General features: G+C 44.4%; 1 protein-coding gene across 3 annotated transcripts in view; it reads right to left on the bottom strand.

Moving 5' to 3' along the window:
* Positions 1-15,166, bottom strand: part of DENND5B (DENN domain containing 5B) — a 107,954-nt gene extending 92,788 nt beyond the window's left edge. For 2 of the 3 annotated variants that reach the window (XM_021539994.4, XM_021539995.4), the window contains exon 1: positions 14,985-15,163. In XM_021539994.4, coding sequence (XP_021395669.2) covers positions 14,985-15,096 — 112 coding nt within the window. In that variant the 5' untranslated portion in view covers positions 15,097-15,163. Of the gene's footprint in view, positions 1-14,984 lie in introns of all 3 variants that reach the window. The other variant, XM_085569637.1, reaches the window with a different exon arrangement.
* Positions 15,167-15,370: the final 204 nt, after the last annotated feature.

Here is a 15,370-nt window from a genome sequence, read left to right as displayed (position 1 = left end):
TAAACCAAACAAGATGAGTCAGACTTACTAAGAAAGGGTGAGGGATTTTAAATCCCTTTCCCCACCACCCCTGCAAAAAATAAGACAAAGGGGAGAGTCTGCATTGACCCTCCACTGATGAGCCCTGCTATGAGAGCTGCCCCTTGGGCCAGGCTGCCCCAAGGAGGATGGATTTGGGGCTGGAGCATTTAATATGGCACAGTGAAATGGCTTTGGGATCAGCAAGCTCTGTCAGTCAAACTACCCACACAGCCAAAATTGAGTAGCCCAAGCAGGAGAGAAAGGCTCTTGTGCTGGCTGAATAATTAGGTCTGATGTGCTTTGTAGTTTCTCAGCCCTCCCTTTCCAGCTCTGCTGAAGTGCTGAGCAGATACACAGCATAGAGATGGGGAAAGCTCTTCACAGGTACTGCAGGGAAGAAAATATAATGCGTTTTCTTGTCTGCCAGCTGAATCCAGGCAACGTGAAGACACAGGAGCTCATATCAAAGAACTGCTGCCTTCAGTCAAGAGAGAAAACAGCAGAGAAGCCTGCTGAGGTGGTGATGGATGAGGTGATGGTGTGGAAAGGATCGAAAATCCTTTTCCCTGCTATGGCTATTTGGTGCATCTTGACACACAAAAGGAAACACCCATCACTGGTACTCTCAGCAGACACCTCCCAGCAAGGAATACTTTTATCAAAGAAAAGATTTCTCTCAATAGCAGTGGGTCCAGTTTATAAACAATTCAAATCACTTTCATCTCGCATATCAAAAAACAAGAGACAACAAGAAAGTCAGCATCCTCAGAGCAACAGTTTGGTTGGATTCTTCATACCCTCATAAAAATTGCTGCCCATCCCCCTTCTTTACTGGTTTTCTTCAGCATAAAACAATCTCTCAAGGATATGGCAACAACGACACTGAAATTCAAAGCATTGAGATCAAACACACAAAGCTGACGCTCATTACAGCTAAATTATGTCACCTATCCAAAGGCTCAAGCTTATTATTTAAGACAATACAACAGTCATTAATCACAGCCATTGTGTACTGCTCAAAAGGCCTCTAGAAAGCTAAAGAATACAACGGAGATTTATTATACAACAGTGCCAGATTTAATTACATGGCTTTCTCCTCAGCATCTCGCCACTTGTAGTTCACCACCTGTTTGCACCAGAGGACCTGAAATAAGGAGGTGCTGCCCTTGAGGCCAGGCACACAAGAGAAGCTTGGGCTATGCTCTTCTGGGGCTGCTGTAGCTGAACAGACCATTTTGGGGAATGCTGGCAGCCAAATCACTTGTGCAGAGCTGTTGTTTTCTTTCGATGTTTTAAATTTCAGTTCCTTTTCATATATGTGCATATGCAGAAAAAGCACAGCCTTGAGGCCATAAGCAAGGAGAAACAGGTCGCTGTCTTCTTCCTAAAGCTGCAGAGCAAAGATCCATGCCCTCGCCACCACAACAATGTATTTAGGCAGTATGTCTGTCTGCTGGCAGCCCTCTGAGTTTGCATTTTCTTCTATAAATATTTAATGTAGAGGAACCGTTCATGTTACTCACTTTGACCAAAGTGTTTTGACAGCCATGCTCACCACATGACAATGATGCTCTATTTAACACTGCAGCTGCAGACAGGAGGATTTGGTTTCAGTTCTATACAATATTGTGAAACTGATGACCTCCTACAAATAAACCACTTAATACATTTTTAAGGAGCGGAATTTAAATGCATTAGCAAGACAATTGTAAGTAAGCCACTACAAGAAAGAAAAACAGAAATTTAATTCCTGAATGCAGAAGCCTGCTTAAATTTAACTGCAATTCCTTTCTTAATAAGCCTATTCAGATGGTGAAAATTAAAGATAATCAAGTCTGCAAAAGCCAAGTAGCATCCTAAAACTGTTTCTCTCATAGCTACAATAATTTCCAAACTTTCCAGACTGCATAATGTCATCAGCCCTCAGAGGCCTCTACACACTTTTACCAGCCAGTTAATTGAATACACGCAGAAGATGATGACGGCTCAGTGGATCACTTAGCTGGCCCCAAGGGAGGTTTGATCCCAGCCTCTCTCTAACATACAAAGACTCAGCATGGTCTAGCAGCAGCTAACCAAGAGTCAGTGTTTCACATCTGAAGATTATAACATTTTTTCAAGTCAAGAAAAGTCAGGGAAATAAAAAGACCTAAGTAACCCAGCCAGTCAAACCCACACAAATAGCTCTGCTACTGTTAGTGATGCAGAAAGACACTTGAATATTCTCACTTTAATGTGGAATCGTTTAAGCACAGTTTGGAAAAAAAAAAAAAAACATGTAATATAAAGTGAGAAACTGAGTCAGCAGTGCTTATCCTTCCCCATATCCCCTGGCCCCCAGGGGTTGTCTCAGTTACCCAGGGGTTCATTAATGCATTCATCTGTTACAAGCTTGCTGGTAGCATGGAGCGATGCCACTTCAGTGTGAGCAGATTTATCAAGCACAGATTGTCAACCTTCCACTTCAAGGCAATGCCATCTCCTTCTAGGCTACTTCAGCAGGCAGATTCAGCTGGATATTGTCATTTACTTCCAAGACAACTCATAAACGTAAAGTGATTAGCCATCCCTTGCAGCGTCTTTTACTGGAGTTACTCAAAATTTAATGCACTTATTACAGTTTTATGACTCCTAATGCATCATTAGCACTTTAATACATCAGACTACAGATTTTTGTTCTTACCAATATCATCAGAAAGGTCAGAAGAGTATGTTAGAACAATAAAGCATGAGGATGAGCTGGTTTGTTCTTGAATGTAGGAAGGGGTAAGACAAGAAAATAAAAAGATAGTAAAGAACTCTCTTCCCCAGCATATTCTGATTCTGTATCTCCCATTCAGTACATTTTGAAAAAATACATTAGTGTTTTTCCATACACACATCTCTGGATGCAATAGTACCAACACAGTCAAGCTCCTACATCCTTTCATTAAGCTTGAGGAAGGACTTGGACTCTGATAACAACCATCTGAGAACTGCTATTTATTGTCAAACATAGCTTTGTTCCCACTGTAGGGCCTGAGACTGAGCAAGAAAGACCAAGAATGACAGCTTTAGCACATCTGTAGGTTTTCACAGATATGGGTGAACAGCACTAGGAATTATGCAACAGGATGGAAGGTCAGAAATCACGGACCTGTCATGTGCAGCTCCTTTTTCTCATGCAGGCCTGCTAGCTCCAATAGTCCTTCCTTCCTTCCTCCTCAGTACCAGGAGTTGCCTTTGCTCCCCACCAGATGGGCAGGAGGCAGCGCGTGCTCTGCTTGGCTCCCAGCTCTGAGGCTGCCAATTAGCCTGCCAGGATACCCTCGTGCAGGGGCCTCCCTTGTTTTAGAAAGTGCTGTTGCTTTTCCTGCAGCCTTTGTGCTATTGTGTTGCAGCATATGTTGCAGTTGAGACAGCTACCATACAATTTCAGGAGGCTTTAAGCATTTGCCCATACCTCATCAGAAGGCTTCAGGCATCAGCCCATACAGAATAACACCATATCACTTCAGAAGGCTGCAAGCATCAGCCCTTCTTATCCTTTAACCCAACCTTTTATAGTCTTCACCTTACATGCTTTACACCTGTGTGCCCTCTGCTCCCTTTAGTGGTTGGTCAGTGCACCTGGGCACTCCATGTTTCATTACCTTCCCTACTGCTCACCTGCTTCTCACAGCTGCAGCCCCATCCCAGTTACCACAAACTGTGTGCCTACACTATTGGAAGGTTAATTAGGATCTCTGCTCTAGCTGCAGGGACTTCACAAAAAAAAAAAAAAATCATCTTTCTTTTCCATTCCATCTCTAACAAAATTAGTTGAAGTTGGTAGATAAGACTGGGAGGAGGATAAGATTGGTTTGCAGGGGTTGGTATTTTGACTGGTTTTTTTTTGATAAAAAGGAAACAAGCCTAGTGTGATCATATTATCAATCACTCAAGCTAAGTATTGAGTGTGATAACACTGAACTATTAACAACACAGATGGTCTCCTGCTTAGTTAGCATTAGCATCCCTTTTGAGTTATTCAGTGCATCACAAGCAATACTGGGACACGGTCAGAAGTCATTGTCACAAAGTGCTGACAAAATATTAACCAGTAACTGAAAACCAATACCGATTTTGAATTGCAGATAGTTTTCAGATAATTAGCACCATCATATATGATCTGTATCTTGGACACGCACTGCAACGGCTGCTCTGAGCGATGCACTCCCAGCTCTGGGACAGACCTAAATCTGTGCCTTTTCTCCCCAGCTGCTGGACAAACAGCTCTTCCAGTGCTAGCATGGACCTGAAGGCGAGGAGCATGAATACATCCAGGCCCCCAGACAAGATGTTTCATCATTCTTATTCCTCCCGAAAGCACAAGAGCTGAACTAATCAGGGCACCGAGCTCCTGGGTCACAGCCAGGGCACCCACGCCAGGGACCTCGGCTCTTTGTCACCTGCTGACAGGGACAAAGCAGGGCTGAGGGGCTTGAGCTCATTAAGGCACAGTTTTCATGGGAAGTTCAGCCCACATGAGGCTGGAGGGATTTTTTTTCTTTTGGATTTGGTTGTTGGTTTTTAAGTGCTTTACGCTGAGCAAATTTCTACAGGGCTCTTTCTTTCCCCGCTCAACTCCACCCTGTGGGCAGCTCCAAGTAGAGAGAAACAAAGACATGGGCATGGAAATGACAATAAGTTGTTACCCAGAACTGCTGTTGTGAAAGCTAACATCTCCCATCAACATTCCCCTTTTGCTAAGTGCAACAGCAGACCACGGTTACAGCTGCCTCACCCCATGCAGATGTTCATATTTATACAGGAAAAAGATGATTACTTAATAGCATTCCCTACACCAGGATTCTTTAATTCTTAGTCATTCCCCAATTTCAGACACAAACACTAGACAACACATCCCTGTTTGAATTAAGAGAGTCAAACAACATCTGCTATCACACTCACTAAAGCCAGGAAGAGTCAATATATTTGCAAATATGTTGTAAGAGAAACCTATCTTGAACAGCATCATCTTGGGAAACAGCTAAACGTCTAATCCATCCATGCTGAATAGCTGCTATCCTGATTTCCAGAGATACAGGTTCTCCCTTAATAGATTCATAGCAATAGTAGTTACAGACAAAGACTGACATCCCCAAAAGGGGTGCATTAAAGACAGTGTCATACCATTCTTCCTGGCCTTGATATTTCTGCAGTGCTTACAAGGCATCATGTACAGCAAAATACATCCTTTATAGCTTTACACACATCTACCAATCAGTCATTTTATAAAGCACCTGGCAGTTTTCAAGCAATGTGAGTCATGACAAACATTTAATCCTCATAACCTCACAAAATTTTAGGGGGATGGGTGTTTTCAGTGTTTCTGTTAGTTCTGTTTGGATTCTTTTGTTTTGAGGTTTTTTTAAACAAAAAGTGGGAACTCTTCTTCAAATACTTGGTGCTGTGTATTTTCATATACTGGAAGAATAAAAGTGAGAAAGCCCAAAATCTACATTACAAAAAAGTCCCATTCTAGAAATTGTGCAGCAGCCCTTTATCTTTTCCACACCAGCCAGTATCACAGCTGAAAGTCTGTGTTAAGAGAGCTAGTGTTTTGTTTTTAAGCATAAAATTGGTTTTCATTTTAAATTCACAACAAGAATATTGCACAGCATAAAACAAACAAGAATACCAAGTGGGAATGCTGATAGAAAAATAGTATTGTGTGAATAACTAACTCATCAGCAAATCCTCCCCTCCCTCAACAATGAAAAGCCAAATATTTATTCAATTGCATAGTGCATTCTTTGCTCAAATATTTCATCATTTGAATTTAAAACAACAAATCTCAATTCTCTTTCCTGAGCATCTCAGGGGAGACCAGAGAGCCCAGCAGAAGGTATTTACACCATTTGACTGGATTAATCTCAGCAGCAATCTGGAGAAAAAGTAGGAAAGGGGGGCTCTTAAACAAGTGATTTGGACCCTCCAGGCAGGCTCCAGGTCAGTGAGAACATGGATTGCAGAACCTGTCAGACACCTGAAGCCAGTGTAAGCAATACCTATTTGGACCATGACAGCAGCATCCTCTTCCAGAAGGCTCCATCTGATTCCAGATGCTGGTCAGTCCAAAGCAGGCTGCTTTGAACTGAACAATATTTCATTGAGGATTTGCCAGATAAGTGAGTTCTGGGTTTCATCGATTCATTACTAAGAGCTCAGCCCTCTTGTGTTTCAGTCACAAGGGACTCAAAGCACCTCTGACACCAGGGCAGAATGGTGTAAGGAGTAAACATGGTGATGCTGGATTTTCCCTTGTAGCTCTAGCTGCTGCTCCCACAGGTGACATGGCATCGCATCGCGTGCCACCGCATGCCAATCCGCTTGTACGTGAAAATAGCTCTGCATGGAAATGAGCAGAGCTTTATAGAGATGCTGAGGGGAAAATGCAAATTTATACAAATAATTTCAGTCATCCGTGAAAAGCAGCAGCCACTACACACCCATGACGGTTGTGCTTGGCTTTTTTTTTTTTTTTTTCGTTTAATCCTGTCATTGTTTACACAGACTGGTGTTTCAGATTAAGCCCCCCTGTACCCTTCCACATGTAAGTCTTTAACATGACAAGAGAATACCAAGAAGGGGGTGGACAGAGGATACTTCTGGCTTTCATACTGTGCAACTTACCACTCACACAGATTCAAAGCATGATTTGACTCTATATCAAGCTTGGTAGGTTAAGTGCTACTAGATCCCAGAATTATTATTGCAATTTGATTCTTAAAATGACTGTAAAGCAAACTCAAATTCATGCTCCAGGGTGAGAGGGTGCTCACTCTACAAGACTGACATATTTAAACATTGCCTCTGAGCACAAACCAAGAACAGCTGACATGTTTGTATGAAATTGTGAAGGCTGCTCTCCAGTGAGAGAACCAGATTTCTTTACAGATCCACCAAAAACATACCCCTCACTCCATTATCATATTCTACTAAGAGTTAATTTTTGTACTATCACTTGAAGCAGGTCACGGAAATCTGGCAAAGTACTTCAAACCACAGAAGGACTCTTCCCATTCCTCTTTCCCATGGAACACTCTTCCCATTTCACTCTTTGAGAATTTGCTTGGATGTTTTGATGTTAATTTTCATGGGCTGAGTAGTCATGGGGTAGAAGCAAAACTTCAGACCCCAAAGGAGAGTGGCCAGCCAGTTTTCAGCCAGGCACTTCCACCAAGCCTAGGACACCCTAATGAGAGAACCTTCAGCTGAGATACAATGCTGATTAAAAATGGTCTTTGACTCCAAGCAAGAAGCACAAATGGAGTTGTTTATATTTTCATACAGGCAATATAACAGAAATTTCTTCCAGCCATGCTTACATCTGACACCTCAGCAGTCTATCACACATTAGTCATCTCCCCAGAATGTTTCTTTTACTATGATGACCTATCACCATTTCTTCCCTAATTGCTTTTGGGATTACCAATATGGCTAATGTGATCAAAAAAACACAGTGAAATCTTACTGTTTCCTGGCCAAATTTGGTTTTCCTCAATGCAATTTTTCCTACTGTATACATTTTTGCTATTCACTGGTTAAGAGATAGACAATGAAAAAAAAAAAAGGAAGAGAAGGGGAAAAAATGGGAGGCTATTTACAGTCATGAGCTGTAGAGATTCACATATTCCACACAGTTCCTCTCCATGCACACCAGGGGTGGCTCAAGAAGAAACTCTTTCCACATGTGTAAGTGGTCCTACATGATCTCATACAGCACCAGCCAAAGATCATAGCATTAACTGCATAGAAGTGCACACACTCTTTGTTTTTCTTCCCCTTCATTCACATTTCTCCTTGACTCCAGCCCTCACTGCAACAGACCAGAACTGCAGCAGGAGCAGTGTGCCAGCCAGTATCCAGTGCCAGCCCATGCAGAGGCTTTGTGGGCTGTACACTTGTCAGCATGTTTTAGGGACGAGCTGGCATTAAGGACAACTTGATTAGACCATGACAAGCAGGTGAAAGAAGGCAGGCAACAGAGCCCTGCCACCCTCGCCCTCCTGGCTTATGTGCAGCCTCTCCTGAAGCAGCTCATTTTGGAGTTATTCCTACATGGAGCTCTGCATTGGCACAGGCGAGCTGTGGGAAGGGTGTCAGGACACTGGCACAGCTCCTGCAGCACTGGCTCTGGCAAGGACAAGGAAAACAGCTGAGCAGAAAAATCAATGTTACAGTCACGCACCGCCCTGAGCAATTGTGCCATATTTATGGTTACTGCTCTTCCGTGCGCTGAGCATCGCCGTCCCCCAGTGCCACTGGCCTCCAGCACCTGAGGACGGGGCGGAGGTGGACACCAGCACGGGAGCCTTTGCCCTGGCAGCAGGACCTTGCACTCAGGCTCACAGCACCACATCCATGCCGTCCCCACCGCCACCGGGCCGTGCCACGGTGTGTCCGGGGGCTCCGTGCCCCAGGCAGGCTGCGGGCCTGGCACCCTGTCCCTCCCAGCCACTGCACCACTCGGCCACCGCGACAGCGCCAGCAGCGACTTCAGGCTGATGCGCAGGAACGAGATTAGGGCTGGATGTAGGTCGCTCTTCTAAAGGACAGCAGCTCAGCCGCCCTGCCTGGCACTGCTTTGATTACTGCTGCAATTACAGTGTGTGAAGGAAAAGGGCTGCCTCCTGCAATATGAACGGGGCAGTTCCTGGGATCCTCCCTGGATCCCCCTCACCTGCACTGTCACACCTCCTCCTTCCCCGCTACTGCAGCGGCCACTGGCAGCCAAGCAGCCTCTGGGAGTGCAAAAGGTTTTAGTCTTTCTAAGTGGAAATCAAAACAGCAGCTTATCTAGCAAGCGAAGTACAAGAAATTCTCTTTGGTTTAGCATTAGTGAGTCAGTGCTATTGACACGAATAATAATGTTTTTCCAACCCAATCAGTACCTTATTTTCAAAGGAATACAGTATAAAAAACTTAGATGAAGGCAAATGTATAACAGAATAATCACACCAGGGCTGGGTGAGCATTTAAATCCAGCATTTCTCCGGCATATATATAGATAGAGAATAAAGTGCTACTGCTGAAACACAGCAATACATCACAGCCATCAGCAGTTCCACAAATGGTGTGTTATCCAAGACAGCAAGAGAGTTACTCCTTTTTAAAGGTTATTTTAACTGGAGATCATACTTGTCAATAATATTGACAGTTCTTTATAAAAAGCATTGTTTCCTTTGGCTGCAGAAATCTTCCTATAGTAACTAAGTCGTTAATGCATAATTCAGATATTTTTTAAAATACATTTTAAATCTTTGTGGTATTACAATGAAATTCTGGTTTCCTCCAATAGCCAAAAAAAAAAAAAAAAAAAAAAAGAAGAATGAACCATTACAGCAATTATCTGTGCCACTACCTTGGAAAATGTAGAAGAGAGCAGAAACATTATTTCTTTATTTATGTTTCAGCATCCAAAAGCAGGGATTATCTCCATACTCCTTTAACTAGAAAAGCAACACTTTATATATGCAGAATAAGATTTGGTTTCACATGAACAAAATATTAATCAAGCTCAGATTTTTAGCAAACAGATTTCCCAAATGAATACACAGTGTTTCCCTATTATTATGACAGTTCACAAAAAATGACAGTTACTTCAATAAGCTGACTAGTCCATCCAATCCCTAATCCATGAGACTTGGTTTTTTCCAGCTATAATGTCAGAAGATTTAGTGCTGCATTTGAGCATCACTTCTTAAGGGGGCTGGAAACATGCTTGAATTCCATTCCTCCCACAAGCCCTGGCAAAGATGAGAAATCCTAAGCAAGCGACCCCAACTGCTTGAACAGCTAACAAAATGAGCTATCTCTGCCTCTACTTGCACCATTCTCATCCACATCTAGGTTACTTAATCTGGACAATCCCTCCAAAAATGCTTTGTGCAAATCTGGACTGTACTTAAAAGTGAAAAGCAAAACTTCTGTAGCCTGCTTATCATTTGTGTCAGTTGCGTAAGTCATGAAAAGGAATCGCAACGGATCAGCTATTCCTCGGTAAAGGGAAACTTAGTCTATTTCCAGCAAACTAGGAAAAAATCCAATTGCCTATTTTCAGAAGAGCCATGCACACAAGAAGTTGTATGACTGTAGTAATGCCACCAAGTTTTCTGGCAGCACACTTCGCGCACAGACTTGGAACGGAGGAAGCGCGAAGGAGAGCGGCGCGGGTGGTGGGGAGGCTCTGCGAGGCATGAGCACGCAGGTGCCAAGCACACACAAGGACAAAAAAGTCTTTTAGCTTTCTAAAAATAAGAGCCTACTAGATAAGAAGCACAGCTAGCCAGACTGCAGCATGCCCTGTTTAGATTTTAACATTTCATTGAAGGGAAATTAATTTCCAATATGTGGATATTTGTAGGTAAACAGCATGAGGTAGAAGAAATGTGCGTTTTTCCCAAGACATTCAGCATTTTCAGTGAGCATGACCAGCATCCACTCTCTGCTCTGCTGGCTATTAAAATAAAGAATTTGATCTTAAAAGTAATGAAGTAATACAGTAATGAAGCCCTCTACAGTTTTCAAGCATACACTGAATAGGACAGTAAGACACTGAATCTTTACACAATGGCCAAAACTAGACAGTGCAAGGTAACATTTACAGTTCATGCGTGGCAAAAAAACCCTATAAAAACCTTATGAATCTTTTCACACAGCAAGCAGGCTACCATAACTCCACCAATATTCATGTCTAAGACAGGGAAGGCACCATCCAATATGGTCCTTCAAGTTCCAGTTCCCACACTGGTTTACTGCACCTTCTCTTCCTCTAAACTGCACCCTCAATGGAGGCCAGTCCTTCCACTTCAGAACAAAACACCCTAATTCTCTCCCTGCTTTCCTCCAGAGCACTAAATTACTTCCCCAATTAAGTATATTTCATATTCTTTTTATTTGAGTCATGTGTACTCTGAATTTTTCTAAACTGTAGTTTGTGACACTCGGACCAGATCCTACAAAATTTAACCTGTTCCCCAAGCAAATGGTAAAAGCTGCTACAGACAGAAAACCTTGTGCCCTGAACATATAACTCACTATATATGCTCATGAAGTTCATATAATATGACAAAACATATGAGAGAAACAATTTAATGAACAATTTGGTCTTTTGTTAAATGCAATGTGAAATATTTACTACAACAAATTCATTTGAGCACATGCAATTCCAAGGCTGATAGTCTCAAAATGGCTCTACCTGAAAGAAGCAGGCATGAAGAGGAAAGTGAATGGAAATTTATTTTCCATAATCCCTAAACATGACAGAAAAGCTCCCTTCACCCTACTTCAGCGGAGTTCAAAAGGGCACTGAAACCAATACTGAAATTTTCATGCTTTTCAAGATATTTCATATAAAATACCCTGCTTTTCTTTTATGACCTCCCCAAATATTAAATGCCAAGAAATCCTTAGATAGTTTCCTTTCCTCCTTCCAGTCCCTGGAAAGAGCCTGGAAGCAAAAAAGTTTTTTTCCTCCATCCTTGAGTAAGAGCTCTGTGATAAGGGCCACAAGTGTTTTGACAACATCATAATCTACACACAATTTTGTTGTGTGCCTGGATACACTACCAAGTTGAGCAATAGGTAAACAGCTTTTAGCTGTTCAAAATTAGTTCACTCAAAAACCCCAAATCAGCCATCTGTAGAACCAGCTGTGGAGCAACTCACTCATTCAAAAAAAGAAAAAAAAAAAATCTGTAACAGAAAACATCATACATGAGAAAGAAAAAAATAATCTAAGCAAAATGAACTATTTGCTTGGTGGAAAATTCTGATCTACCAAGCTTATTTTAAGCCCTGAGCATCCATTCAGTGGAACAAGAACTATAAAATAAAATACTTATCCCTAAAAGCATGTCAAAATGCTATACAACCATAAATGTTGATTTTATTTCATGTTCTGAACAGACCTATCAACACTACAAGAATCAGAAAAGCAGTTCTTTGCCCTACTTTCACGAGTAACATTAAAACATTTCGCTTCAGGCCTGATGCGGTAGATGAGGATTTTTTTTGTGTGTGTGCTTTTTTTTGTTTGTTTTTGTGGAAAGAGATGTTGGGCTTAAGGCAAGGAAAGCCTCCACACAGGGGAGAGTCCCGGGTTGTCCCCAGCCCAGGCAGGGCACAGGTCAGGGAGCTCCAGATGAGGCCAGAGCTGACTCACAGGCAGCTCCTCAGCACGCCCTGCACCGCAGTGAGCTGCCTGCAGATCTGCACATCACCACCGAGCACATCTCACATCCTCAAAGATTTTCTAACTCCTGCTTCTCTCTTCACAGGAGTAGCAGCAGAGCTCCTCTTGTCCCTTCTCCTGCTCTTTGCTCAGTCCTAAGGCAGCTCCATCAGTCAGACCCGGGAGCTCTGTGAACACTGGCTGCCAAGGGATTCACGGGTTTGGAGATAAGCAGGTTCTTGATTACTTTTTTTTTTTTTTTGCTAAACTGGGGATGATCTGTGTAGCAGCTTAAGTCACAGTAACTTTTCATTGATGCCTTGTGACAGCTCAACAAGCTCTTTAAGCACTAGGACAGCAAGATGTAGCTACCACAGCTACATAACACTGAAAGAACAGGGTCATTTACTCCCACAAAGAATTTTAAGAACATTTTTAGAAAGAATAGCCATTTGTGGGTTTGCTGTGATAGAACAGACTTTCTGTTCCCTCAAGCATCTTTCTCTCCACCCATTACATCAGGGAATTCAATTGTAGTACCTTGGTTTTTGAAACCTGTAAGACAGATTTCTAGATGGGCTCTCACTACTGCCTGCCTACAGCAGCATTAGTACTCCCCAAGCTTTAACAGAAATGTTTTCTCAGCTACATCTCAAACCAAAGTTAATTTTTCCACAGCTGTATTATATTTGTGGCTTACAGCACTCCCTGTTCTTCCCCAGAATTTCCCACTGCTGAGCTCCCAGCTGATAGAAAGCTGGGAAATATAACATCAGAAAATATAACATTGCTCAGTGGCAACGTTAAGTCCCATCATATTTCTTTTACTCCACTTCTTCCTCTATCACATCCCAACCCTCCTAAGGCATTAAGAACGTCTCCCAAACTGGCATTACCAAAAGTGTTTGTATGCCCAAACCATATTGCTGGACCTTGCCTAGTTTAAACCAATTGCAAAGACATGGCTTCAAAAATTACTAATTTTGTTAATTTCTCTTTTAAATTATTCACAACTACGCTGTATTTTATAAATGGTATATCCTATATGTGCCAAAATTACTTTCTTTCACTGAAAAATGAAGAGGGAGATTACTTTGGCTTTGAAATCTGCTTAGTGTTGCTGGAGCAATTCAGCAAAACCCACTGAATGACCATGGAAGAGGAGCCTTGTAGTCGAGGCACCACATTGCACAAACCCACCACACTCAGGCTGCCCTTGAGCAGTGCTCCCCAGGAGCACAGCTGTGCACCTCAGCAAAAGACAACGTGCAAAGTCTGGGTACATCAGGGAATGCACAGCCTACCAGCCAACACAGCTTTAAAAATAGTTTCTTTTCAGATAGATGACTCAAAATTTAGGTAGCTGAAACCCCCCCAATAGGTCATACCATGCAAATCAAACCCTGTATACCATCAGCTGGGAGGTGGCTCCTGGGAGTCGGGAGTTTTCTACTAAAAGCAGCAAAACTGAAAACACAGGTTTTTGCGGTCACAAGTACATGTGAAAAAACAAAGAGATGAAAGTACATTTAGCTAATGCTTCAACTTGGAGACCCCAGGGCTGCCTCCATATAGTAGTGTGTGCTCACTGCCAAGGGTAGAGACTAAGTTACCCTGCCTTAAGATAAGGTTCCTTGGAAACATATGTGCATCCACCCCTTTTACTGGTGACAAAAACATGAACTTCAACCAGCGCACATTGACCAGTTGTACAGATCATCGTGTCGTTCGCTTACACAACCAGAAGGCAAGGTACTTCCTGATGCAATAGCTGCAGAGACCTCATCAGGATCCCATCCTCAGGATCCCACTGCCAGACAGAGGGGCTCACAGCTGACTTCAACTTCAGCCACGCACAGCTCCTTTGCCTGCAGTGTGAACGCACGGGAATGGGCAAACATCGGCACTTAGACACTTCCAAACTCCTAACTCCATGAGGAAACGCCAAGCTCCCATGCAATTAAGCCCTGTTATTAAGCCTGAAACTGATCAAATTTTATACACAAAACCCTGACTTAAATAGTTTCTTTTGCATAAACAAAAGTGACATTGAGGAAGAACTGCTGCCTTAAGCCAACATAATCAGCTCATATCCAGTCATGAGCCCACCAAAAATAAACATTTTAGAAAATGTGTTAGAGCCTAAGCAATATTTTTGTTCGATTTTTTCTGTAACATTTTTGGGGTGGAGGGGAAAGAAGGATTCAGGAAGACTATTTCTGAATAGACATAAGGTGCGAATAAACATAATAAAGATGCGATTCCGTTAATATATTCAGTTCTTCTCAGATCCCTCCCCCTCCTTTCCAGTGCAGAGACTGAAGAAAATGCATCTGCCCCGGCAGAAAGCTCGGTCATTCGGCTCCCTCCAATTCCGTAACCCTCGGTTCCCTGGCTCCCTTCTCCTGCCCGTGGCAGCCCGCTGGCCGCGGCGGGGCCGCTCTGCCCACCCGCCGGGGCTGCCTGTCCCCGCCACCGTCAGGGACCGGGCCGGGCGGCCAGCGGAGCCCGGCCTGCGGGTGATGCGCATCCCGGCGGCCAAACGCCCCCCACGCCCGGCGGGAGCCGCTCTCGGCGGGATGCTCCACCGGCCCCTGCGGAGGATGCTTTATCCTCCAAAGTCGCTCCCTCCCTGCGGCTCCCCCCGGCGCAGCGCCCCCTCCTCCTCCCCTGCTCGGGGGGGAGCAGACATTTTGAGGCAGCGCATCCCGAGCGCCCGCCGAGCCGCGGCGGTGCGGGCGAGGCCTCCGGCGGCGCCGCTCACCTGCCAGCTCGTCGGGCTCCAGCCCGCTCTCCGCGTCGATGCCGCACAGCACGAAGTAGTGGGCGAAGCGGCAGGGCGCCGCGCCGGGCCCGGGGTTGCCGCTGCCGCTCATGCCGGCGGCAGCTCCCGGCGGCTCCCGGCGGCTCGGTGCGGCAGCGGTGCGGCTCGGGCGCGCCCGCGGGCCGGGCACGGCGCACCGCGCACCGCCCCCCGTCCCCCGCGGCGCCGAGCGGCGGCCCCGCTGTCAGCTGAGCGGGGCGGGGACGGGCGGGACGCGCCGCGCTGCCGGACCGCCCCCGCGGGGCATTTAAACCCTGCGCCCCCGCCCCAGCGTGCCCGGCGAGCCGCGGACGGCTTTGTCACCCGTCCTGCCCGCGATCCTTGGA

Source organism: Lonchura striata, chromosome 1A (assembly GCF_050655825.1).
Source record: "Lonchura striata isolate lonStrDom1 chromosome 1A, ASM5065582v1, whole genome shotgun sequence".
Lineage (NCBI taxonomy): Eukaryota > Metazoa > Chordata > Aves > Passeriformes > Estrildidae > Lonchura > Lonchura striata.
The sequence above is the reverse complement of the archived record's forward strand: the minus strand, read 5'-3'. Positions and strand labels throughout refer to the sequence as shown.